This window comes from Saccopteryx bilineata, chromosome 2 (genome assembly GCF_036850765.1).
Source record: "Saccopteryx bilineata isolate mSacBil1 chromosome 2, mSacBil1_pri_phased_curated, whole genome shotgun sequence".
NCBI lineage: Eukaryota > Metazoa > Chordata > Mammalia > Chiroptera > Emballonuridae > Saccopteryx > Saccopteryx bilineata.
In genome coordinates, this window is record NC_089491.1 from 218,807,887 (window position 1) to 218,833,032 (window position 25,146).

Genomic DNA, 25,146 nt, shown 5'->3' on the forward strand with positions numbered 1-25,146 from the left:
AGACTGGGAACTTCCTGCAAGACCGATCCTTGGTTTTTAGAAGCAAATGTCCATTACTACTCTTGCAATGCTCTTATTAGCCCTGAGTCCCCTAGACAGGTGCAAACTGGGACTGCCAATGCCACAAATTCTTGGCAGTGGCCAGTGCCCCAGGGAAGGACCTGAGTCCTTCCTTGTTCATTCCTATATTTGACATGCTGCAGTGCATGACCCTCCTGCTCAGCACATAACACACCCTGGGGAGCACTCTACCTTCTGTCCATCGGTCCCGTTCTTGCCAGCCAGGCCGGAAGCACCCTGGAAGGAGAAGAAAGAGGGGACTCCAGTCAGCCCTGATCATCACTCCCTTGGAGCGGCAGGGAGGTGTGGTGACCTGCCCACTCAGCCCACCATGTGGCTTACCTTCCGCCCATCAGCTCCAAATTCTCCCTGTACAGAAGGAAAGTGAGGCCATTAGCTCAGGTCTCCAACATCACAGACCTACCGCATTAGGGCCCCAAGTCTGTTCTTAGCCAAACACAGGCCAGAAGGACCCCAGAACAAGTCCACTACCACCAGGATGCTGCATTGTGACCCCAGCAAGAACCACAGACTTGCTGAGGACACTGTGAGGAGCTGGGGCTGAAGCTTAAGCAGAAGCTGTATGGAGTCTGGTTACTCAGTGTTGGAATCTCACCTTCTCTCCTTTGAAACCAGGAACACCCTGAGGTTGGAAGAAAAGAAAAGCAGCATTAAGGTGGGGCTTGTGTGTGGGACCCAGCAGTCCATCAGAGTGGGTGGTGGGACTCAGCCTTCAGTGGGGAGGCATGACTGGGTTATGCTTAAGGTTAGATGCTTGGTTTGGGGATAACACTCAAAATACTGAGATGTTTCACTTCCTTGGGTTTGGAGAAGGGAGGGCAGATTGGGCCAGAGACATCTTGACCCTGTAGACTGGCTCCACCTGGAGCCAGGTGGCCCTTGGTTTACCGCTGTGTCTCCAACCACTAGGGCGGGGCCAGGGGCAACTTGCCTTGGGTCCTGGGAATCCGATGGGTCCTTCAATGCCTGGATCCCCCTGTATAAGAAGAACAAAAAGTCATGGCTGCAATCCCAACCTGGAGAGCAGGGGCTACTGGATGGGGTGTGGGGACACTTACCTGTCGTCCCTTCTGTCCAGGCTCTCCAGGCTCACCCATGTTGCCCTTGGCACCCTAAAAGCAGACAGCAGAAAATGAGTAAACTGAGGCAGGGAGGGGCCACCAGGGACCCTGTCACTGGCTTCTGGGTAGTGGAAGAGTAAGTCTCATGGTCAGCATTGCTTGGCTGCTGGTCCCACCCAGGTGACAATGGCAATGTCACATTGAGACATCCCATGGTAAGTTCAACTGTCCGTGAGAATCTGGCCTCTGTCAGACCAGGGCCCATTTTGACTGTTTCTCAGCTCTGACTGACAGTCCCAGGGTGGGGTGCCTGCCAGGCCTCTGTAGCAGTGGCTCTAATTCCATACCAGCTTGGATGGCACCCACCTTAAAACTGCCCACAACACCAACTTGTTTACTTTGTAAGAGTATTTTAATGAAAGTTCATAATTTAAAAAATGTCCCTACTTTTCTCAAAATGCCTTTTAAGAAGAAGTAGATAAAAATAGAATTTTAGTTACTCCAGGATTAGAAGTGTTGAGTCCATCGAGCTTTAGTTGACCCTAAATTCACAGTTCAAGAGGGATCAGGGCTTCCTGGTAGGGCATCTCACCTTCCTGGGAATCTTACCTTCTGTCCACGGTAGCCTTTGGGACCGGGGGGCCCGGGGATCTCCAGACAGCTAACCTTGTAGCACTGAAACAAGAAGCCCAGCATGATGAGTCTCAGCTGGGAGAGGGGGAGGACACTGCCCAGGTCCCCGGCCTGCTGGGGGTAGGCTGTCTCAAGCACAGGGATGGATGAAGGACCAAACTCGGGAAGTATCTACCAGGGTGGGGGTCTATATAAGCTCTAGTCAAGTTTTGGAAACTGAGGCTGGGTTGAGCAATGACTGACAGTAGCAAGGATTAAATAACAGCTGGCCAGGCACCCTTGTGCTTGTGTGTTATACCACTGTGTTGTGAGCAGCTCTTCTAGGGAAGTGTGTGCTTATAGGATCCTAGCTTAGTGGGAGGCATTTCTTCCTGGGCAGTGAGCTGACACTGGGATTGAAAGGGATGGGGGAGTAGCAGGGACCCAAGGCTGCAGATTCCATGCTAGGTACCCAACCAGCCACCCGTCTTCTCTTGGCCTGACTCAGGTGAATGGAGCCTGTCAGTCCAGAGGGCCTCAACACTCATCTACTTAGTGCGTGCTCAGTGGATGACCCTAACACTGACCTCCTGGGTTTAAACAAGCTGGTTTGGGTCAGAAGCCTTTCATCCCAAACTCAAGAGTCTCAGGCCCTACATGAAGCAAAAGGGTCTCTCTCCCTGGTGTCCAGGGAGTGCCAGGGAGCTGGCAAGGTAAGCTGTGTAATCTTTGGTGGGTCAGCACCTCAGAGCCAAAGAGTGCAGCTGGAGCAGCAAGGAAAGAAATGCCTCTCACCTCTCCATAGGCCTCATGTTTCTGGAGAAAAGAGAGAGAAAAACCCTGGTTAGCAACGAGATTGGGGCAGTTCCCTATGTGGCAGGGAAGGCAGAACATCAGAACACCAGAGCAGGAGGGAGCAGGGCCCCTTCAGTGGTCTCACTCACAGAGGGGTAAACAGGGGCATGCCCAGGGACTGGGTCCCAGGGCTCTGGATCCCACTCTCCAGCCCATGTCGGTGGTTGGGCTATGGCACCGGGAGGTTGGGGCGTGGTGCCTGCTCACCATGACCTTGATGATGCGGTTGATGGTGTCCTGGTCGATCTCGGTGGAGTCCGACCGCATGGTGGCGTAGTTGCTGCGGTAGAGCTCGAGGGGTGTGCTGGCAATGTCGCGCAAACCCTGCTCGTTCAGGTTCCGGTTAGGGGACACGGCAAAGAGCCGGATGCCCTCCTCACGGGCCCGCTCAGCCTGCAGCTTGATGCCACCGCACGGGCTGCCAGTGACGTGGCCGTCGGTGATAACCACTGCGAAGTTGACCACATCCTTGCCCCCGTGCTGCCGGACCTCCCTGGTCATGTTGCTCAGCGCACAGTCGGTGAACGTGCCTCGCCGGAAGGAGCGGATGCCCTGTAAGCTTTTGGTGAAGGAGGCCCGGTCGCTGCCCGGCGGGCTGAACACCTCCACCTGGTCGGAGAAGTGCAGACCGCCGTAGCGCCAGCTAAGGGCCACCTGGTCCAGGTACAGCTCATCCTGCAGCTGGCTGATGAACTGCGGGACAAACTGCTGCATGTGGTAGAGCAGGCTGTCGGTGGGGGACTGCATGGTGACGCTTTCCGAGGTGTCCAGCACAAAGTACACGTTGATGGGGCAGTCGGCTTTCTCTGGGGGACACAGAAGAAGTGAGAGGACTGCACACGGAGGGCCTACGGTGAGCCATCCTGAGGCCCCCGTGCATGTGGGTGGTCCTGGGCTCTGCCCTACACCTGCACAATGAGCCCTGCCTCTCCACCAGCTGTGCCTGCTGCCCCTTTGCTGACCCCAGGGGCCCCCATGGCTGTACCTGGGCAATTGTTTCTCTCAGAGGTGCCAGGTGAGATGACCTCCTGCTGCTGGGCATGCAAGGTCCCCAGGAATCCCCAGAACAGGAGGGCGGAGCAGGAACCTTGGAACATCTTGGCAGCACCCATGGTCCCTGACATCCTGCAACAGGGAAGAGCACCGCTGCAGACAACGCTCCACGGAGCGTGTGTGGTGTAGCAGCTCCTCCTGGACCCATAGTCCTCTTCCTGCCATGATGGGATCAGCACACTCATGTGGGTCAGCAAGCATTTGGGCTCCAGAACCTTGGGTGGAGGCCACAAACTTTAGTGGGAATAGAGACTGCCAGCTTCGGTCTCTGTTTTGGGTGGGATTAGCATATTCACTACTGTTCCTGCCCTGGAGCCTGGGTCTGGAAGACAGGTAGATTTTCAGGGACTGAAATACCAGTGACTGCCAAGTGAGGAGGGGGAGGTGCTTAGGGCAGAGGGGCGAGCAAGCTTGCAGGAACGCACGCACTTGTATGTGTGTGTCTGTGTGTGTGTGTGTGTGAGAGAGAGATAGAGAGAGAGAGACAAAGAGAGAGATTGGGAGGAGGGGCATCAGGCGAGGGGTGAGAGAGGCCCAGGGTGGGGTAGGGAGGGTGGGCCTTGGTACTTGATTCCAGCAGTTCAAAGACCCCATGTTGACTGGTTAGGGAGAATGGCCTGGATTATAAGAGCTAAAATGCAGACAGGCCTAGGGGGCCGGCAAGGAGTGGATGCTTGGGGTTGAGGGATCTTCTGCAGAGCCAGTCACTGTACCCTGGCATGTGTTCATGAATCTGAGATTTCCCTGCCACTTGCTGCCTTCTGTGCCTACACAGGCAAGGAGAGAACCTGGAGGCTGGCATGGGTGGGCAGGCTGGCTAGGGTTTGGGACCAGATGTGAGAGGTACAAGGGCTTTCTGTGGGAAGGTAAGGAAGGCGCTTGGTCCTTTCTGGTGGGAACCCTTGCAGCCTGCTTCATGCAAGCATCCATGTAGCTGCTTTGTAAAGCTCCCAGTACACAGGGCAGACCCAACTAAGATGTGGCCCCACCAGGAAGTTGGGGCAGTGCTGGTTGGGAGCAGCACTAGCTGGCTAGGCTCTCGCAGGGCTGAGGATGAGAGGCAGTGCCTTGAGAGCTTTGTGGGGAAGCAGAGGCATTGGGGCACTTCAATACAGCTTTACTGGTGATGTCCCTACACACTGTGGGAACCTCTTATGTTTGAGAGGAGTTGGACTCAGGGGGGCAGATGTTGCTACACCTGGATTTATGGTGATAGGGGCTAGTCCTGGCATAGTTAGCAGTGAACAAGGCATGACCCTACTTCCCTGACATGGGGACATGGTTAGGACAAGATGCTGTGATCCTGCAAGTAATAGCTGTGACCTTGTAGGTTTTGGCAGTTGCTGAGATCAAAGCAAGCTCAGTGGGAGCACCAGAGAATCCACAAGGGTTCCCTGCAGAGGGTGATAGATGTGCCAGACTGAGAAAACTAGTCCAAGGAAGGGACCTACTGGTTGAGCAGAGCTGGTTCAAAGAGAAGGGTTAGGGGCCACATAGTTGAGGTGGGGACTGAGAAGGTAGAGTGAGGGGTGGGGTAAACTAGGGCTCTAAAGAACCTGGAGGCCATGAGGGAGTTGAATTGTTGACAGTCACAGCCAATGGGTCTAGATCCATCAACCATTTGGTAATGGCCACCATGGGAAATTAGTCAGGGGGCCTTAATTCAGCTGAACATCAGAATGTAGGCACAGTTCCATCCTCCACTACCCCTCACCCTGCTGCCCCCATGGTGGAGATTTCTCAGTGGGGGTGCTATGGGTGCCAGTCAGACTAGTATGCTACAGATGGGGGAGAAGAGGACCAAGGGGCCAGAAAGTCTGCACTCAGACTGGCCCTACTCTCTGTGTGTGTGCATGTGCACACACTCACACCCCACACATCACACACACATAACACATACAGGTGGCACACACACACAACACATGCTATACCCATACACACTCTTATACACATACACGTAACACAATAAAGAGGCCACATAATAAAGTGTACTGGTGGAAAATCTTACTCTTTGCTCTAATTTAAAAAAAATTAAAAGTATCTACATAGGGAAATACACAATAGCAACAACAAAATATAGGAAACACCTAACAGGAAAAATCACTTTGACAATGTGGTGACAGTTTCCAAGTTGGCCCCCAATTATTCTTATCTCCTGGTATCCATGCCCTTATGAAGTCCTCTCACATTGAATCATTGCTGGACTGTATGACCAACAGAATAACCTGGAAGTAAGGGTGTGTGACATTCAAGACTAGGTCATAAAAGAGACTGTGGCTTTTTTGGATTGCTTGCTAAAGAGGAAGCCAGCTAAACATGAATACTCTCAAGAAGCCTTTGCAGAGGGAAGGAGCTGAGGCCTCCAGCCAACAGCCGGGGGAGTGAGCCATCTTAGAAGCAGATACTGCATCTCGGTCAAGGCTTTAGATGGCCATGACCCTGGCCAACATTGTGACTGCACCCCTCCTCGGGGCCTCTGAGCTAGAACCACTCAGTCAAGCCCCTCCTAAATTCCTGTACTAAATAAATGATGAGATAGTAAATGCTTTTGTTTTAAATCACTACATTTTGAGGCAATTTATTAAGTGGCAATAGAGAACTAATAAAGGCATCAAACTTTTCTCCACAGAATTGTAGACTGAAGACAATGAGGTAAAAAACCTGAGAATTTTGAGAAAAATAAAATGAACCAACAAAGTCTTCCTAGTCATCTCTTCTTTCATGTACAAGAACAAAAGTCTCAGGTGAAAATTGACTCAGATCTATGCCACCTATATACCATTTTAAAAAATTCCTGCAAGAAATTTCTCCAAATAAGAGAGAAATAAATACAAATAAATTAAAAAGCAATGAAATGTGAGAAATATCACAAAATAGAGAAAATGAAGGGGGAGGAGTAAGGAAACATACAGTTAAATGCCAGAAATATTACCTAGATCAGTTGTGACAATAAATGTGAATGGTTTAAACTCTTCTGTTAAAGACAAGCATTCTTAAGTTGGGTCAAAAAATGAAAACCATCTCCATGAGGTTTATGAGAGTCACACTTGAAATAGAACGTCACAGACTGTGCAAAGAAAATGAAGTGGGGAGAGGTGGATATAAATGACACTTGAGTGTCAGTATTGTGTGAGACTAGGTACAATTTAAGACAGAAACATATGGGATGGAGCCAAAGAAAAGATAAAGGCTTTAGTCTAGTTATAAGTCTTTATGTACTAAATTTTATAACATAAAACTGTATAAAGTAAAATCTAAAAAATTAAAGAAAAACTGCAAAACTGGCAGGAGACTAACTCATGTTTTTAAGTTATTGGCAGATCACATAAACAAAAAATAGCGAATTTGAATGTCATGTTTTATAAAACTTTGATAGTAACAGGTAAGGAATATATATATTTTAAACAAAGGATTTGGATAATGTGAGTAAAACAAATACATATTATATCTTAATGTTTTTGAAACCTATAAGTAAGGAATATATGTTCTTTTAAAATTTTTACAAAATTTGATCCTAGAGTAAGCCACAAGAAAGATTAAATTTATTTTTTTTAATTGGAAATTCTCTGAGCTACAATGCAAAACCAGTCACTAATAAAACACATATAAAACCCCCCCAAAGTATTTGGAAATTAAAATACTCTGTCTTACAAAAACCACATAGGATTTAGTGACAATGAAAAAAAAAAACACACAGGAGAAGGCCAAAGCCATAATCAGAGGAAAATATATAGCCTTAGATGCTTTGTTATAAAATAAGAAATTAGTGTAACAAATTAGGCATGCAGTTGAAGTAACTAGAGACAAAGAAAATTAACAAGATGAATCTCAGGAAAGCAAGAGAAAGAGAGAAAAAAATAAATCAACTGATTAAAAACATAACCAGAGTAGAATAATAAATAGATAACTTGATTCTGTGAAAAGGCCAGTAAAATAGAAAGTTTTTTTTAGAAAGTCTAATGAATAAGTAACAAATATATAAATATACAAATTTAATGAATAAAATAATATGGTATGTGAGAAAGGCTTTTGTGGCTGCTTGTTTTTAAGAGCACATACCACATGTAGCTCTAAGGTAATAAATGTGAAAGCCAATTTTTTGGGATAAGTTTTGATAAGAGGCAAGGAACTGGCTGGACTCTGCCTTGGAAAAAATGGACACACTGGAAGGAAATACATCCCCAAAAAGCTCTGGCCTAGACAGCTTTTAAATGAGTTCTTTTGCATCATCTTGGACAAACATGTATCTGCTAGTTAATCTGCTTCAGAACATAATATTATAAGCTTCTTTTCAATTTATTTTTAAACTTGGCAAAATTTGAGACTGCAACTTGACAAAAGAAATCTCTAGAAGGACCTCTCTACACATTAATCTCACTTTTGAATATAAATGCAAAAATCCTAAAAAATATTAGAAAATAAAATCTAGTAGCATATTAAGGACCACTATACCAGAACAAAAATTTAGTTAGAAACACAATGATGCCACACTAGGGAATATATTGATATTAATGTAAGTCAGATTAATTATAAAAAGGAGAAAATCATGTTATTGCTTTAATAGAACCCCCAAATGTCCATTTATGATAAAAAAAAAAAGACAAGGCAAAACCTCACAAGAAACTTAGGAGTTGGATTAATATTATAAAGGATATAAATTTCAAATGAAGAGCCAATATCATTTTACACAAAAACAGAATTAGAGGTTCTTGTGTGCTACAGATGCTTTTAGGGCTCTGGATAATCTCCCTTGACACAAATGCACAGATATGCATACATCAGAAATGAAATCCTTTATGAATTCATAGGGACTATCTACGGACCTGATCCTGGATTAAAAATTCCTGCTCTCAAAGAATGTCCATTAGAGTACAAAAACAGAAAAAGACAAAAAGTGTTCCTCTCACTTCATTTATTCAGTTTGTGTTGGAAGCCAAAGCAATAAGATTGGGGAAAATAAAATATAATATTGGGGAAAATAAAATATATAACCCTAAAATATAAGACTTGGAAAGAAAGACATGGAAACTGTCTGTTTAAAGATGGGATTGTCTACCCAGAAAATCCAATGACATCAACTGAACAAAGTTTGAGGGGAAAAAGAGAAAGGTGGGAGAGGGAAATGTAGTGAGGCAGTGACAAATACATACATACATACATACAGAATATACAAAAAGCTATAGATCTTCTGTTAGCAACAACCAATTAAATAATGTAATGAAAAAATACTATAATCCAAGGAATAAAATTACCAATAATCTATTTTTAGAATACGCAAAACTTATGGAAAAAACGAAAAAATTCTAAGAAACTCATCCAAGTGATGAATTTTGTTTTTGGATGAGAAACACAATGTTTAAGGCTATCATTTGTTTCTAACTAAATCTAAAATTGAATGAAAATTTTGATTAAAATCTTCAAAAAAAGTGTTTGCTTTTTTGCTGGTCTGCATCGACAAAATAAATCTAAGATTCACCTGGAAGCGCATGTAAAAGTAGCTCAGAAAAATAAAAAAATAAAGGGTTAACAGGAAACATGCTATCAAGTGCAGATAATAAAATAAAATTACAGTAATTAAGCATTTGTGGTTTCGGTGTTGGAATGAGCAGACCACACAGCAGTGGGCATAGCAACATCCACAAACTGAGGACATGACTGTAGAAATAAAGGTAATCCTATCTCACACAGGGCACCCAAATAAATCTCAGGAGAGGTAACTGAATGCAAAATAGGGACCAAAAAGTCTTAAAAGAAAATAGAAAGGATAAAATGACAATGAAATATCTTCTGTGATTACTCTCCACCAGACAGTATGCTACAACACTTAGTACTCACAACAGTCCTTGGACATAGGTAAGATTATAACACCATTTCACAGATGAGGAAACTTAAAGTTAAGTGTAAGTAACTTGTCCAAGGTCTTTAGCTAATAGGGTCCAAACCCACGCAACTTGAGTCCAAGTTCATACTCTTGATAACTGGGCTTCTACACATGAACTTCATTACAGCAAAAGCAACATGAGCAGAATGGAAACAGACCAAGAGGCAAGGCAACAGTTGTCCCAATGCATGATCAAGATTTTACATTCTTAAGGTTTAAATTTTTGATGATTCATTAGTGTGTAAATATTTATAACTGTCATATCTTCTTGCTGTATTGAACCTTTGTTAATATATAATGTCTTTCTTTGTTTCATAACTGTTTTTGATTAAAGTCCATTTTATCTGATATTAATATAACTACTCGTGCATTCTTTTGGTTCCTTTTTGCATGGCATAACCTTTTCCATCTTTCCACTTCAATCTATTTGTATCTTTGGATATAGGGTAAATCTCTTGTAGACAGCAATATATTGAATCTTTTTTTAAAAAATCCATTCTGGGCCTGACCTGTGGTGGCGCAGTGGATAAAGCGTCGACCTGGAAATGCTGAGGTCGCTGGTTTGAAACCCTGGGCTTGCCTGGTCAAGGCACATATGGGAGTTGATGCTTCCAGCTCCTCCCCCCTGTCTCTCTCTCCTCTCTGTCTCTCTCTCTCTCCTCTCTAAAAAATGAATAAATAAATAAAAAAAATAAATAAAAAAAAATAAAAATAAATAAAAAAAATTAAAAAAAAAAAATCCATTCTGGGCCCTGGCCAGTTGGCTCAGCAGTAGAGTGTCGGCCTGGCGTGCGGGGGACCCGGGTTCGATTCCCGACCAGGGCACATAGGAGAGGCGCCCATTTGCTTCTCCACCCCCTTCCCCTCCTTCCTCTCTGTCTCTCTCTTCCCCTTCCGCAGCCGAGGCTCCATTGGAGCAAGGATGGCCCAGGCGCTGGGGATGGCTCCTTGGCCTCTGCCCCAGGCGCTGGAGTGGCTCTGGTCTCGGCAGAGCGACACCCCGGAGGGGCAGAGCATCGCCCCCTAGTGGGCAGAGCGTAGCCCCTGGTGGGCATGCCGGGTGGATCCGGTTGGGCACATGCGGGAGTCTGTCTGACTGTCTCTTCCTGTTTCCAGCTTCAGAAAAATACACACAAAAAAAAATCCATTCTGCCAGTCTCTGTGTTTTGATTGGAGGGTTTACCCATTCATAATTAAAGTAACTACTGATAAGGAGAGGCTCACTTTCATCATTTTGCCATTGTATTCATATGTCTTATAGTTCTTTATTCCTCATTTCCTGCATTATTTCCTTCTTTTTTGTATAGTTGATTTTTGTAGTGAAACATTTACATTCCTTTGTCACTTCTTTTTGTATATATACTTTGGGTATTTTCTTTGTGGTTACCATGGGGCTTACATTTAACATCCTAAAGTTATTCTAATTTGAAGTTATACCAGCTTGACTTTAATAATGTATAAAACTCCATCTCCAGCCATTTCAGTTATTGATACCACAAAATAACATGCTTCTTTAATTTTATTTATTTATTATTATTATTTTTGTATTTTTCTGAAGTTGGAAACAGGGAGGCAGTCAGACAGACTCCCACATGTGCCTGACCAGGATCCACCTGGCACGCCCACCAGAGGGCGATGCTCTGCCCATCTGGGGCGTTGCTCTGTTGCAACCAGAGCCATTCTAGCGTCTGAGGCAGAGCCATCCTTAGCGCCCGGGGCCAACTTTGCTCCAATGGAGCCCTGGTTGCGGGAGGGGAAGAGAGAGACAGAGAGGAAGGAGAGGGGGAGGCGTGGAGAAGCAGATGGGCGCTTCTCCTGTGTGCCCTGGCCGGGAATTGAACCCGGGATTCCTGCACGCCAGGCCAACGCTCTACCACTGAGCCAACCGGCCAGGGCCTTGCTTCTTTAAAATTAAGAAAAAGATTTCTTCAATTACAGTTTACATTTATTATTACTTTGTATTAGTTCCAGATGAAAATTACATCTTTATATACTGTATGTCCAAAAACACAGCAGATACTTCTAATACATTAACTCCTTAAATTATGTAGAAAAAAAGAAGTGGAGTTACAGTCAAAGTTACAATAATACTAATAGACTTTTAGACTAATAGTTTTTTTTTATTAAGTACTCATTTCTTTTTTTAAACTTTATTTAGAAAATTTGAATGGTTAATTGTGTTGTGTGCTCATCACCCAAAGTCAAATCATTTTCTGTCCCTGTATATTTATCCCTCTTTACTCCCTACTGACCTCTGTAATCACTTCACTTTTATCTGTGTCCATGAGTCTCAGTTTTATATCTCACTTATGTGTGAAATCATATAGTTCCTAGCTTTCTTTTTCCCTCCCTCTCTCTCTCCCTTCCTTCCTTCCTTCCTTCCTTCCTTCCTTCCTTCCTTCCTTCCTTCCTTCCTTCCTTCCTTCCTTCCTATTTAAGGCGTATAAGGTTTCTTTTCTTTTCTTTTATTACTAAATTTTTAAATTTATTGTGTTAACATGGATTCAATTGTGCCACTTGATATAACATCCTCACCCTCCAACAACATATCCCCTATTGCCTCCCTTTGTCCCCTCCCCCTGGTTCACTCCTCCCCTTCCCTCTGGGATTTGCTGTCCTGTTATCTCTATCTATGTATTATATATATATATAGTTTCATTAATCCCTTCATCTTCTCTGATCTCTCCCTTATCTCCCTTACATCTGACAGCTGTCCCTCTGCTCCCTGTGACCCTGCCTCTGCCTCTCTTCCATTTCTCAGTGCACTGTGTTCATTAGATTCCACATATAAGTGAGATCATATGATATTTGTCTTCTCTGCCTGACTTATTTCACTTAGCATAATAATCTCCAGGTCCATCCATGCAATTGCAAAAGGTAAGATTTCCTTCTTTTTCATGGTCACATAGTATTCCATTATATATATATATATATATATATCTCACAGCTTTTTTTTTTTTTTTTGTATTTTTCCAAAGTTAGAAGTGGGGAGGCAGACAGACTCCTGCATGTGCCCAACCGGGATCCACCTGGTATGTCCACCAGGAGCGATGCTCTGCCCATCTGGGGTGTTGCTCCGTTGCGACCAGAGCCATTCTAGCACCTGAGGCGGAAGTCATGGAGCCATCCTCAGCACCCTGGCCAACTTTGCTCCAATGGAGCCTTGGCTGCAGGAGGGGAAGAGAGAGACAGAGAGAAAGGAGAGGAAGAAGGGTGGAGAAGTATATGGGTGCTTCTACTGTGTGCCCTGGCTGGGAATAGAACCTGGGACTTCCACACGCTGGGCTGATGTTTTACTGCTGAGCCAACAGGCCAGGGCTCCACAGCTTTTTTCTCCACTCATCTATTGATAGACACTTGGGCTGTTTCCAGATCTTGGCTATTGTAAATGCTGCAATAAACATGGAGGTGCCTATCTTCTTTTGAATTAGTGTTTTGGGATTCTTAGGATATATTCGTAAAAGTGGGATGGCTGGGTCAAAAGGCAGTTTCCTTTTTTATTTTTTTGAGGAAATACCATACTGTTTTCCACAGCGGCTGCACCAGTCTGCATTCCCACCAGCAGTGCAGGAGGGTTCCCTTTTCTCCACATCCTTGCCAGCACTTATTATGTGTTGTTTTGTTAATGAGCGCCATTCTGACAGGTGTGAGGTGGTATCTCATTGTGGTTTTACTTTGCATTTCTCTGATGATTAGTGATATTGACCATTTCTTCATATTCTTATTGGCCATCTGTTTGTCCTCTTTGGAGAAGTGTCTATTTAGTTCCTTTGCCCATTTTTTAATTGGATTGTTTACCTTCCTAGTGTTGAGTTTTAGAAGTTCTTTATAAATTTTGGTTATTAACCTCTTATCAGATGTATTGGTGAATATGTTCTCCCATTGTGTGGGTTGTCTTTTTATTTTGTTAATAGTGTCTTTCGCTGTGCAAAAACTTTTTAGTTTGATGTAGTCTCATTTGTTTATTTGGTCTTTTATTTCACTTGTCCGTGGAGATATATTGGCAAAAAATTAGCTTTCTTAAATCAGGTAGAAAACAACGTGGGGCCCTGGCTGCTTGGTTCAGTGGTAGAGTGTCGGCCTGGTATGTGGAAATCCTGGGTTCAGTTCCCAGTCAGGGCACACAGGAGAAGCAACCATCTGCTTCTTCACTCAAATGGCTCAAATAGTTTGAGCGTGTTGACCCCTGGTGCTGAGGATGGCTCCATGGCTTCACCTCAGGCACTAAAATAGCTAGGTTGCGGAGCAATGGAGCATGCCCCAGATGGCTTGCCCCATAGAGGGCTTGCCAAGTGGATCCGGTTGGGGCACTAGCAGGAGTCTGTCTGCCTCCCTGTCTCTCCCACTTAATAAAAAAACCCACAGAAAAAAAATACAAAAAATAAAATCAAAGTGGAGTTATACATTATTGTTACAATAATAACAGTTTTGTTTTTGTTTTTTTTGCATAGGACTCAAGTGTTTAATCTCTCCAGCTTCTTATATCTTCTAACATCATGGAGGTACACAAACATCACTTATCTCACCACTCACTGTTTCCATACAGGAGACTCAGTATATTGGGGTTCCCTTGCCTACTTCTGTTTAAGAAACTCAAAAACACTGTACCGCAGATCAGTGTTACAAACTACAAATAAATACACAGTGAGGAGCAAGGCATAGATCAACAAACAGGCTCTGGTGTAGAGGGGGTACAACAAAAAGCTCCCCACAACAAAAGGACCCCTGAAGCTGTCCTCTTCAAATGCCAAGGCAATTCTTCTTCCATCCCTTAGCCTCACACAGGCTGAACAGAGCAGCAGGTTAGAAGGGTGAACAGGGTGCCCGGGTATCTACATCACTGTTTTTTTTCTCAGACCAAGAGTTATGAAAAAGTTATAGTGAACTAGTGAGTCAAGACTAGGTCCAAATTGTTTATTCTGAAATTGAGAAAAAGGCCTGGCACAGCCCACCATTTCTGCAGTGGGTTAGATCACTGACTGCCCCGTCCTCAATAACATGCTTGGCTAAGAAGGTGGAGAAGGTGGGCAGCCAGCAGTCACTAGCTCGCTGTTCCTGGATTTCTCTCACACCAGGGCTATAAAAATCTCATTTTTCAGCTAAGAGTGGGAAAGAATAAAATTCAGCAAATAAATATTACTTCAACATAGCACCAAATAAATTAAGTAACATAGTTGGAGATTAGGAGGAAGTTGAGGGCTGGGGAGTCCCTGTTTCCCTGCTCTAAGGCCAAGGAATGGTGAAAAGAATAGCAAAGAGCCTTTTGAATCTAAAGGACAACTCTGGATTCAGCCCAAGAACTGAGAAGGGTTCTATTTCCTACCCCCTACTTTTGCCAATAAAACTGGCCCAGGCCAAGGAACTCTTGATGGACGAGCTAGGCAGCAGTGAGGAAGGTGGGCTGGGAAGCCGTGTTCTTGAGCCTCATCTCCGACTCCTCTCCCCCTCAAGTTGCTCCTTCATCATCTTGCTTCTCTCAGTCGGTTCTGGGGACATCATCAGAATTCGAAGATTTCATCCTCCTGATCCCGAAGTGTCTGGGTTCGAGAGGTCTGCGTCAGTGGCACAGGACCCAGGACTGCTCGCTGCTGCGTCTGAGGGGAGCTCCAGTGAAAACCTGACTCCTTCCCAGGTACCCCACTTTCCCCTTTTTTCAGCTTCTGAGCAGCAGCCTTCTTTGACTGGCTGATCTGGGAATCAAGCTTCTTGAAGAAATCAGAGGCAGAGAGGTCATTGATGGGGCTGGGGGGTTCCCAGCCAGGTGTGGGAAGGACTTCACCAATGGCACGTCCTGAACCTGTCTGTCTCTTGTTTCTTCCTCTCAGCTGAGTGTGGACAAACTTCATCCTTACTCAGCGAATCTCTTCCTCTCTATCTTTCTCTTTCTCAGAATCCAAAGCACTGAACAGGTCTCCGGGCTCTGTTAGGACGAGGATGTAGAGGGTTTTTTTCAGGAAGATAGAGTCATTAGTATAAAGGCAGTTTGCACGCTTAATTTGTTCCATCGTCACCCCGTATTTGAGTGCTAGTCTAGCCAGGGTGTCTCCAGGCGCCAACTGATGCTCCAGGCGTCTTTCCCTCACTGGGGAGCAGGCAGACTGCACCAGGCTTCCATAAGAATGAGCCTGGCTCCCTTGAAGCAGTCCTGACCCACCAAGGGGGGCCTGTCTAGAAGGAGAAGCCATCTCCTCACCCTGCAGGCAGCTGGGGTCTTAACTGCAGGACGCCTGAATAAGTGACCGATAGTGACAGGCCTGGAAACTGGGAACGAATAACCAGGGAATTCCTTTCTGTCTTCTCTCCCAAGTCTCCCCGTCTCCCCCAGCACTACGCACCCCCCTCCACCCTCGCTTCTCCTTCCTTCAAGCCCCAATCCCACAAATCTGTACTCTGAGTATTCAGTCCCTACCTGAGTCTCTCCTTAGTACCTCTCCGACTTTTGACCCTCTACAATGCGCAACATTGACTTCTGACCTTTGAACTCCAGACACTTTCCTCAACATTCGGCTCAGTTTGTCACTAGGTCTGGCAGCTCTGCCTTCGGGCCCCCCTACTTCTTGGCTCCGCCCCATTCAGCGGTTGATCCACTAGGGTTGGGGTAACAGTTTTTATAACTGCTCTTGTACTTATCTTTATTGAGATCTTTCTTTTTTCTTTCCTCCTTTTCTCCCTTCCCCTTCTCCTTCCCCTTCCCCTTCCCCTTCCCCTTCCCCTTCCCCCTCCCCTCCCCTCCCCTCCTCTCCCCTCCCCTCCCCTTCCCTTTCCATCCTTTTCTTTTCCTTCCTTTTTTCCTTCCTTAAGTGAGAGGTAGGGAGATAGTAAGACAGAGTCCCGCATCCACTTACACCGGGATCCAACCAGCAACCCGTTTGGGGTGGATTCTCAACTTAACTGAGCTATTTTTAGTGCCTGAAACTGACACTTGGACCAATGATTTTTTTCTAGATTCTATCTAGGTTTTCTGTCTTTTTATTGATATTTATGTTTTGTTCAGGCATTGTTTTCTTGGCTGTCTCCATGCCTTCCTTTAGTTCTTTGAGCATCTTTAAGATGGTTGAGTTAAAGTCTTTCTTTAGTAGATCTACCATCAGATCTTTTTCAAGGACAGTTTCTGTTGCTTACATATTTTTTCTTTTGAGTGGGCCATACTTTCTTGTTTCTTTGTACATCTTGTGATTTTTTTTGTTCAAAACTGGATATTTAAATCTAATAATGTGGTAACGGTAAATCAGATTCCTTTCCTTAGGGTTTGCTGTTTTTGTTTGTTTGCTTTGTTTTGACTACTGTAGGCTATATCTGTGCCAAGGATCAGCTTGTGATATAAATGTAAGGTCTTCTCAATTTTTTTGAGCCTTCCTCTTTTCCTGGGCATGTATATGCAGTTACTTTTGAATGTCATAGTCCTCAGTATATGGCTCCCAAAGGGAGAAAAAGAAAAAGAAATGTAGGGAAAAGATGCAAACCTTTAAATCCCCTTGAAGTAAAGTCAGAGAGGAAGAGGCTTGAAATTATGGGGGGAAATGTAACACCAATGGTGGCCTCAATAGGTTTAAAAATAAAGTATTATGCAAAGTATTTTCTCTGATTGCAATTAGATAATGTTATAAGTCAATAACAGAAGAAAAATGGGAAATTCACAATAATGTGGAAATTAAATAATTCACTCTTAAACAACCAATAGATCAAATAAGAAATCACAAGAAAAACTAAAAAATACTCAGGGACTAATAAAAATGAAAACAAAATATATCAAAATTTATGAAACACAGTGAAAGCAGTGCTAAGGGGGAAATTTACAGCTCTGAATATTTACATAAAAAACATGAAACATTTATAATTAATAATCTAAGTCTACAACTTAAGTGATTAGAAAAAGAACAAACTAAATCCAAAACTAGCAAAAGGAAAGAAATAATAAAAATTACAGCAGAAATAAATAAAATACAAAACATAAAAACAACAGAGAAAATAAATGAAACCAAAAGTTGGTTCTTTGAAAAGAGCAACAACATTGATAAACCTAAAGCTAGATGGACTATGGAAAATAAAAAATTACTGAAGTCAGAAATGAAACTGGGGCCTTCACTACCATATCTACAGAAATTAAAAGGATTTTAAGAGAGTACTATAAACAATTGTATGCCAACAAATCAAGTAACCTAGATAAAATGGGACAAATTTCTAAAAACACAAAACCTGGAAAGACCAAATCATGAAGAAATAGAAATTGTGAACTGACCTATAAGTAGTAAGAAGGTTGAAACAGTAATTGAATATCTCTTAATGGCCCTGGCCGGTTGGCTCAGCGGTAGAGCGTCGGCCTAGCGTGAGGAGGACCCGGGTTCGATTCCCGGCCAGGGCACACAGGAGAAGCACCCATTTGCTTCTCCACCCCTCCGCTGCGCCTTCCTCTCTGTCTCTCTCTTCCCCTCCCGCAGCTAAGGCTCCACTGGAGCAAAGATAGCCCGGGCGCTGGGGATGGCTCTGTGGCCTCTGCCTCAGGCGCTAGAGTGGCTCTGGTCGCAACATGGCGACGCCCAGGATGGGCAGAGCATCGCCCCCTGGTGGGCAGAGCGTCGTCCCTGGTGGGTGTGCCGGGTGGATCCCAGTCGGGCGCATGAGGGAGTCTGTCTGACTCCCTCTCCCTGTTTCCAGCTTCAGAAAAATGCAAAAAAAAAAAAAAAAAAAAAAAAAAAAAGAAAATCTCTTAACGAAGAAAAGCCCTTGACATGATGGTTCACTGGTAAATTATACCAAATGTTTAAAGAAAAACTAACACCAATACTTCTCAAACTTTTCAATTTCAATTCACCAAACTTCAAATGAAAAGGAGGAAATTATTCCTAAGTCATTCTACGAGGCTGACATTGCCTTTATACCAAAGCCAGGCAATGACACTACAAGAAAAGAAAACTACAAACCAATATCCCTTATGAATATTGGTACTAAAATTCTCAACAAAATACCAACAAACATAATTCAGCAGGATAGTAAAAGTAGTAAACACCATGACCAAGTGGGACTTATTTCTGGAATGCAAGGACAGTTCAACATATAAAAGTCTGTGAATGTAATATATCATATGAACAGAATGAAGGAAAAAACCCTTATGATAAACTCAATTGATACAGGAAAAACTTTTGTTAAAATTCAACACACTTTCATAATAAAAACATTAAACAAATTAGGACTAGAAGAAAACTACCTCAATATAATAAGGCTATATATAAAAATTCCATAACAAACATCATACTCAATGGCAACGATGTCCACTTTTGTCACTTCTACTGAACATAGTATTAGAAATCCTAGCCAGAGCAATTATGCAAGAATAAGAAATAAAAGGCATTCAAATTGAACAGATGAAATAAAAATATCGGTTTACAGTTGATATAATCTTATATTTAGAAAACGTTAAAGGGCCCTCAAAAAAACTTAAAATAAATTTAGCAAAGTAGCAGGATACAAAGTCAACACTCAAAAATTAGCTGCAGTTTTGTACACTAACAATGAACAATGAAAAAAGAAAATTAAGAAAACAATTTTATTTACATTAGCATCAAAAGAATAAAGTACCTAGGAATTACCTTTACCAAAGAGGTCAAATACTTATTCACTGAAAAGTACAAAACATTTCTGAGAGACATTAAATATATAAATAAATGGAAACCTATGTTATGTTCATGAACTAGAAGACTTAATATTAAGATGTCAATACTACCAAAGTAGCATTTAATACAATCTTTACCAAAATCTCAATGTTGATTTTTGCAGAAATAGAAAAATCCATTGTAAAATTCACAAGGAGTCTCAAAAGACCCCAAAGAGCATAAACAATCCTAAAAGACAAGAATAAAGTTGAATAATTCATACTTTCTGATTTCAAAACTTACTACAAAGCTACAATAATCAAATCAGTGTGGTAATGGCATATAGATAACACAGACCAATGGAATAGAATAGAGAGCCCAGAAATAATCCTCACAAATATAATGAAATGATTTTCAACAGAGTGTCATGACCATTTAATGGGAGAAAATAAGTTTTTCAACAAATAGTGCCGGGAAAACTGGGTTTCTTTTTTTTTTTTAATTTTTTAAAAAATTTTATTTATTTATTTTTAGAGAGGAGAGAGAGACAGAGAGGGAGAGAGAGGAGAGAGAGACAGAGAGATAGAAGGGGGGAGGAGCAGGAAGCAACTCCCATATGTGCCTTGACCAGGCAAGCCCAGGGTTTCGAACTGGCGACCTCAGCATTTCTAGGTCGACGCTTTATCCACTGTGCCACCACAGGTCAGGCGAAAACTGGGTTTCCACATGCAAAAGAATGAAGTTGGAACCTTACCTAATGCCATACATAAACATAATCTCACAGTGATCCAAGACCTAATGAAAGATCTAATTCTATAAAAATTTAGAAGAAAACATAGGGCCAAATCTTCACAACTTTAGATTTGGCAATGATTTCTAGGATATACACTAAAAGCATAAGCAACTTAAAAAAAAAAGGACAAACTGGACTTCATAAAAATAAAAAAGAAAATTATGACTAAAAAAGCAACCTACAGAATGTGAGAAAATATTTGCAAATCATTTTCTTATAAGGGATTAATATTCATAATATTTAGAGGATGAAAAGTCAACAACAAAAACCTCCTAAATAATCCCAATTCAAAAATGTGAAAAGGACTTGAATAGACATTTCTCTAAAGAAGAATTACAAATGGCCAATAAGCATACAAAAAGATGTTCAACATTATTAGCTAGGGAAATGCAAATCAAAATGATGAGATATTACATTATATTCATTAGGATGGCAAGTATAAAAAAACTCAGGTAATAAAAAGTGTTGGAAAGAATGTGGGGAAATTGGAATTGTTTGGGCCCTGACTGGTTGGCTCAGTGGTAGAGTGTTGGCCTGGCATTTGGATATCCTGGGTTTGATTCCCGGTCAGGGCACATAAGAAAAGTGCCTATCTGCTTCTCTATCCCTCCCTCACTTGCTTCTCCTCCCCTTCTGCAGCTGTGGCTCCAATGGAGTGAGTTGGCCCCATGTGCTGAGGATGGGTCCATGGTGTCTGCCTCAGGCACTAAAAAATGGCTCTGGTTGCAATCAAACAGGGGCCCCAGATAGGCAGAGCATTGCCCCCTAGTGGGCTTGCCGGGTGGGTCCCGGTTGAGGCGCATGCTGGAGTCTGTCTCTGCCTCCTCTCCTCTCATAAATAAATAAACAAATTAATTAATTAAAGAAAGAAGAAATTAAAATTGTTTGGTGGGAAGGTAAAGAAAACAGTGTGGTGGTTCCTTAAAAAAATTAAAGTGGGCCCTGGCCGGTTGGCTCAGTGGTAGAGTGTCAGCCTGGCATGCAGAAGCCCCGGGTTCGATTCCCGGCCAGGGCACACAGGAGAAGCGCCCATCTGCTTCTCCACCCCTCCCCCTCTCCTTCCTCTCTGTCTCTCTCTTCCCCTCCCGCAGCCGAGGCTCCACTGGAGCAAAGATGGCCCGGGCGCTGGGGATGGCTCCTCGGCCTCTACCCCAGGCGCTAGAGTGGCTCTGGTCGCAACAGAGCGACGCCCCGGAGGGGCAGAGCATCGCCCCCTGGTGGGCAGAGCGTCGCCCCCTGGTGGGCGTGCCAGGTGGATCCCGGTGGGGCGCATGTGGGAGTCTGTCTGACTGTCTCTCCCCGTTTCCGGCTTCAGAAAAATACAGAAAAAAAAAAAAATTAAAGTGAATTTACCACATGATCCAGCAATTCCACTTCTGGGCATATACTAAAAAGAATTCAGAGTGGGTTCTCAAAGAGATATTTGTATACTCATATTTACAGCAGTACTATTCACAATGGGTAAAACGTGGAAGCAACCTAAGTGTCCATTGATAGATGAATGGGTAAGTATAATGTGTATATACATACAATGGAATATTATTTAGCCTGAAAAGGAAAGGTAATTCTGACACGTTACAACATGGATGAACCTTAAGGAACTCATGCTTATAAAATAAGTCAGTCACAATGAACAAATATTGTATGATTCCAATTGTATGAGATATTTAGTATCTCAAAAATCATAGTGACAGGAGGCAGAATGGTGGCTACCAGGGCGTGGGAGAGGGGATAGGAGTTAAGTGTTCAGTGGGGTCAGATTTCAGTTTTGTGAAACAAAAGGAATTGTGAAGAAGGATGTGGTGGTGATGGGCACAACAATATGAATGTACTTAATCCCATTGAAATATACATTTAAAAATGGCTAAGACAGTAAATTTTGTTATATGTATTTCATAATAAAAATTGGGGAAAAGAAAGCTCTTACAAATTAGTAAAAAATCAGCACCCACACGGCAAATGGGTAACAACACTACAAACAGTGATCAAAAAATGCTGAACCACACTATAACCTCTAAGAACATGCAGACAAACCAACAAGGTGGCATTCCTCATCTATGAAATTGGCAAATAAGAAAAAAAGACAGCGACACGGCCTGTTGTCTGTCCCTGGTGACAGACACCAGGTTCTTCTCCCTTTCTTTGGTGGGTGTCTGACAACAGCTTGAAAGCCTGGATACCTTTCAGAAGTTCTGACCCAGGCTCTGCTCTCCTGGGGGCAGGGACCAGCACAGCTGGCGTCCCCACCCTCCATCTGCTCACCACAGTGTTTACAATGGGCCACCATAAAGCTGACCCACTGGTGTGGCGTGTTTTAGGTCCCCTGTGGATCTATGATATGATATGATACGGCCAAAACCCAACGTGTGCCCCTTGGATGGGGCCGGCCCACCAGGCCTTGTTCAATGAACTGTATCCTATGAACCCTGTTTCTTTGCAGGTGTGTTCCGCACCAGGGTTCCCCAGCTTTGCACCAATGTGCAAAAGGAGCCACAGGAGGCACTGGCCCATCGAAATGTGGGGCCATGTTTAAAAGGAATTAAACTATTTGTGTTTTCTTACAATCACAAGAGCTAGTTCTTTTTCTGGCATTATAAAGTGTTTTGTGGCTGCAAACATGATCTACCTACACCCATGTACCTGGAGACCCTAGCAGCCCTGGCAGGTAAGAAAGGGCAGGTGCTATTAATCTTGACCTCATTCTACAGATGAGAAACCAGAGGCTAAAGAGGAGGCTGGGCGTGGCCCACACCCCTTGCTGAGGCTGAGGAAAGGCCTTCAGGCCCAGCCCCTTTTCCAGGCACTGGTTGTTCTTTTTCTGTCCTGGTCTGGCCCTGCTGGAGAGCTCATCTGAAGGCCTCTGCTGCCCATGGCTCCCTACGACACCTGAAGGATTGCAAGGGCAGGGGACTTCCACAAAAGAGCCACCCCTGCTGGCTGGCAATGTGGTCGCCACTGGGTAGGGGTGTACACTGCCCAGTGCAGGAACTTGTGCCCCACCTGACCAGGTGGCCCAGTGGATCAAGCCCAACTTTCCCCCTGAACTCTGCCTTCCCTGTGGCTTCCACTGCAGACGTGTCCAACAACTGCCCTGACCAGCTGTGGTCTTCACAGGCCTCCCAGGTCACTTTCACCAGCACAGTGTGGCAGTTTCAAAGTGGCCAGAATGGCCCAGAGACCTACTAAAACCCAGGTCCAGCCAAGAGGACACACCTGGGGCCGGGGTGCCCAGCCCTACCAGTCTGGTCAGGAGATTCTGAGTCACTTCTGCCCAGGGGCCCAGGCTCCCTCCTCTGCCCCACTCTCCTGCCTCTGAATGACTGAAGGAAGGCAGACAACTTCCCTCCTAGAGCTGGTGTCTGTCCTGCCAACTGGCCTTGGATGTTAAACAAATGTAAGATGGCCTCCTGGTCAGAACTCTCATACTGAAAAGAAAAAAAACAAGACTCCTTTTTGGGCATCCATCTAAACGCAAAGTCCCTCTCCTCTAGGACAGCTAGGTAGACCCAGGCATGGGCGCAGGAGCCGGCAGTCTCTTCCCTGGGTACAGGCGGGCACTACATGGAATGATGGGAACATCTGAGCCACCACACCCTGCTGCTGTTCTGTGTGTTGTTACTATGTTACTACAGTCAGTAGGGCTCTCAGAGGTTGACAACCCCACCCCACCATGCCCTGAGGGTGCTGGGCCCCTGGAGCTCTGCTGGCAAGGGTGAGGAGTCCTGGGTAGGGTGGGATTGGCCCAGCAGGAAAGCCACCACAGGCATGGCCATCTGGGTTCCCACTTCACTCCCTATGACTGCCACTCAGCTCCCTGCTTAGTCTCCCCAGCAGACTTTGGGGGGAAGAGGAGGCCAGGGTGTGGAAGGCGCCTCCAACCTCAGAGGAATGGGGGGGAGGCTGGGTTGTAGCTGTTCCAAGGGTAGGGCTGTGTAACCTGTCCTCCCTCTACCCTGTTTTTACCCTTGGGGTATGGCAGACACCCTTGTCTTCTGTTGTGGCCAGGAGCTCATTCTAGCCTGGTCACTCTTTCCAGGAGGAGGAACACTCTCTCAGCCCAGGGGAGAGGGGCCAGCCCCACTGGAGACCCTGTAACCGGTTCCACATCAAAGGGAGGGGGGCCTTCCCAGGGGTGACTTGGGCCCTCAACCCTCTGAAGGTGTCCTCCAGGCCACAGATAACACCAGACCTCCCAGGGCCCCACAGGGCTCTGACTGCAGATGCTGAGCTCCTCCAGCGATTTGGTGACTTGGGGAGTTGAGGAGGTCCCAGCAGGCAGCCTAAACTGCTGCATCTTAACACCGAACCCAGTAATAGGGAGTACCCCACTTCCCAACTCTGTCCCAGAAGAGGCCAAGGGCGGGGGACAGCACACCATTAACTCGGAGCCCCTGGCCCCACCTCTGATCTAGGGGCCAGTGGTGAAGTCAGGCCGTGGAGGGCCCTTTACGGCGGTAAGAGCCCATGGGGGGGGGGGGGGAGAGCGCCAGCCAGAGAGAGCCCACCCGGGGTGACCACAGGACCCAGGTCCTCTGTGCTTCTGCACTGTCTTGTCCAGTACACGGCGCCAGACGGTTTGTCCGGGTCCCAGGGCCAGACCACAGATCCCCACGAGGCGGGTCCCGGTCCCGGGGTCGAGGGGCACTTACCTGACCCTGAGCGCACACAGGGCGCCCTGGCCGGACACGTCCCAAGGAGGCTCCGGGTCCTGACCGCCGAGAGTCGGCGCCGAGTGGGCAGGAGGGAGGGGACGACGGGAGGGGCGGCAGTCTTTATATCCACCCCGCCCCCTCCCAACCCTGCCCCCCGTGGCGCGGCCACCGGGAGGCGCTACGGCCCCGCGGATAGACCCGTGCGGGGGACCGGCAAGGGGAACAGGAGAGGAACCCTGGAGGGCAGAAAGGGAGTGGGAGAGGGAAAGCACTCCCCGCCCCCAACCAAGATGCGGCGAGGGTGGGGCGCTGCCACCTCTCCAGAAACAGTCCAGGACAAAGTAAGAGGCCCTCCCCTCGCCTGGCCGGTCCAACTGTTGCTCTCGCCCCATTTCCCTGGCAGAGTCCACTCGAGGAGACTTGTACTCCCCCTTGAAGGAGCTGACGCTAGCGGAGGTACCGCAGGGTCCTTCCGCCGGGCGTCTCCCAACTCAGTGTCCCCTGCTCAGGCACAGAGCAGCTCCGGCCAGACTCGGGACACAGCTTCCGCAATGCCACTGGTCAGAAC

At 45.3% G+C, this 25,146-nt stretch overlaps 1 protein-coding gene and 1 pseudogene across 2 annotated transcripts in view; both read right to left on the bottom strand.

The window, feature by feature from the left end:
- COL6A2 (collagen type VI alpha 2 chain) overlaps positions 1–24,777 on the bottom strand; it is a 38,725-nt gene extending 13,948 nt beyond the window's left edge. Inside the window, exons 1-10 of one of the 2 annotated variants that reach the window (XM_066259149.1) lie at positions 24,576–24,747; positions 3,595–3,734; positions 2,817–3,415; positions 2,550–2,570; positions 1,752–1,817; positions 1,140–1,193; positions 1,013–1,057; positions 677–703; positions 403–429; positions 253–297 (exon numbers count right to left, since the gene is read on the bottom strand). In XM_066259149.1, coding sequence (XP_066115246.1) covers positions 253–297; positions 403–429; positions 677–703; positions 1,013–1,057; positions 1,140–1,193; positions 1,752–1,817; positions 2,550–2,570; positions 2,817–3,415; positions 3,595–3,733 — 1,023 coding nt within the window. In that variant the 5' untranslated portion in view covers position 3,734; positions 24,576–24,747. Of the gene's footprint in view, positions 1–252; positions 298–402; positions 430–676; positions 704–1,012; positions 1,058–1,139; positions 1,194–1,751; positions 1,818–2,549; positions 2,571–2,816; positions 3,416–3,594; positions 3,735–24,575 lie in introns of both variants that reach the window. The other variant, XM_066259151.1, reaches the window with a different exon arrangement.
- Positions 14,744–15,728, bottom strand: LOC136323127 (lysM and putative peptidoglycan-binding domain-containing protein 1-like; annotated as a pseudogene).
- Positions 24,778–25,146: the final 369 nt, after the last annotated feature.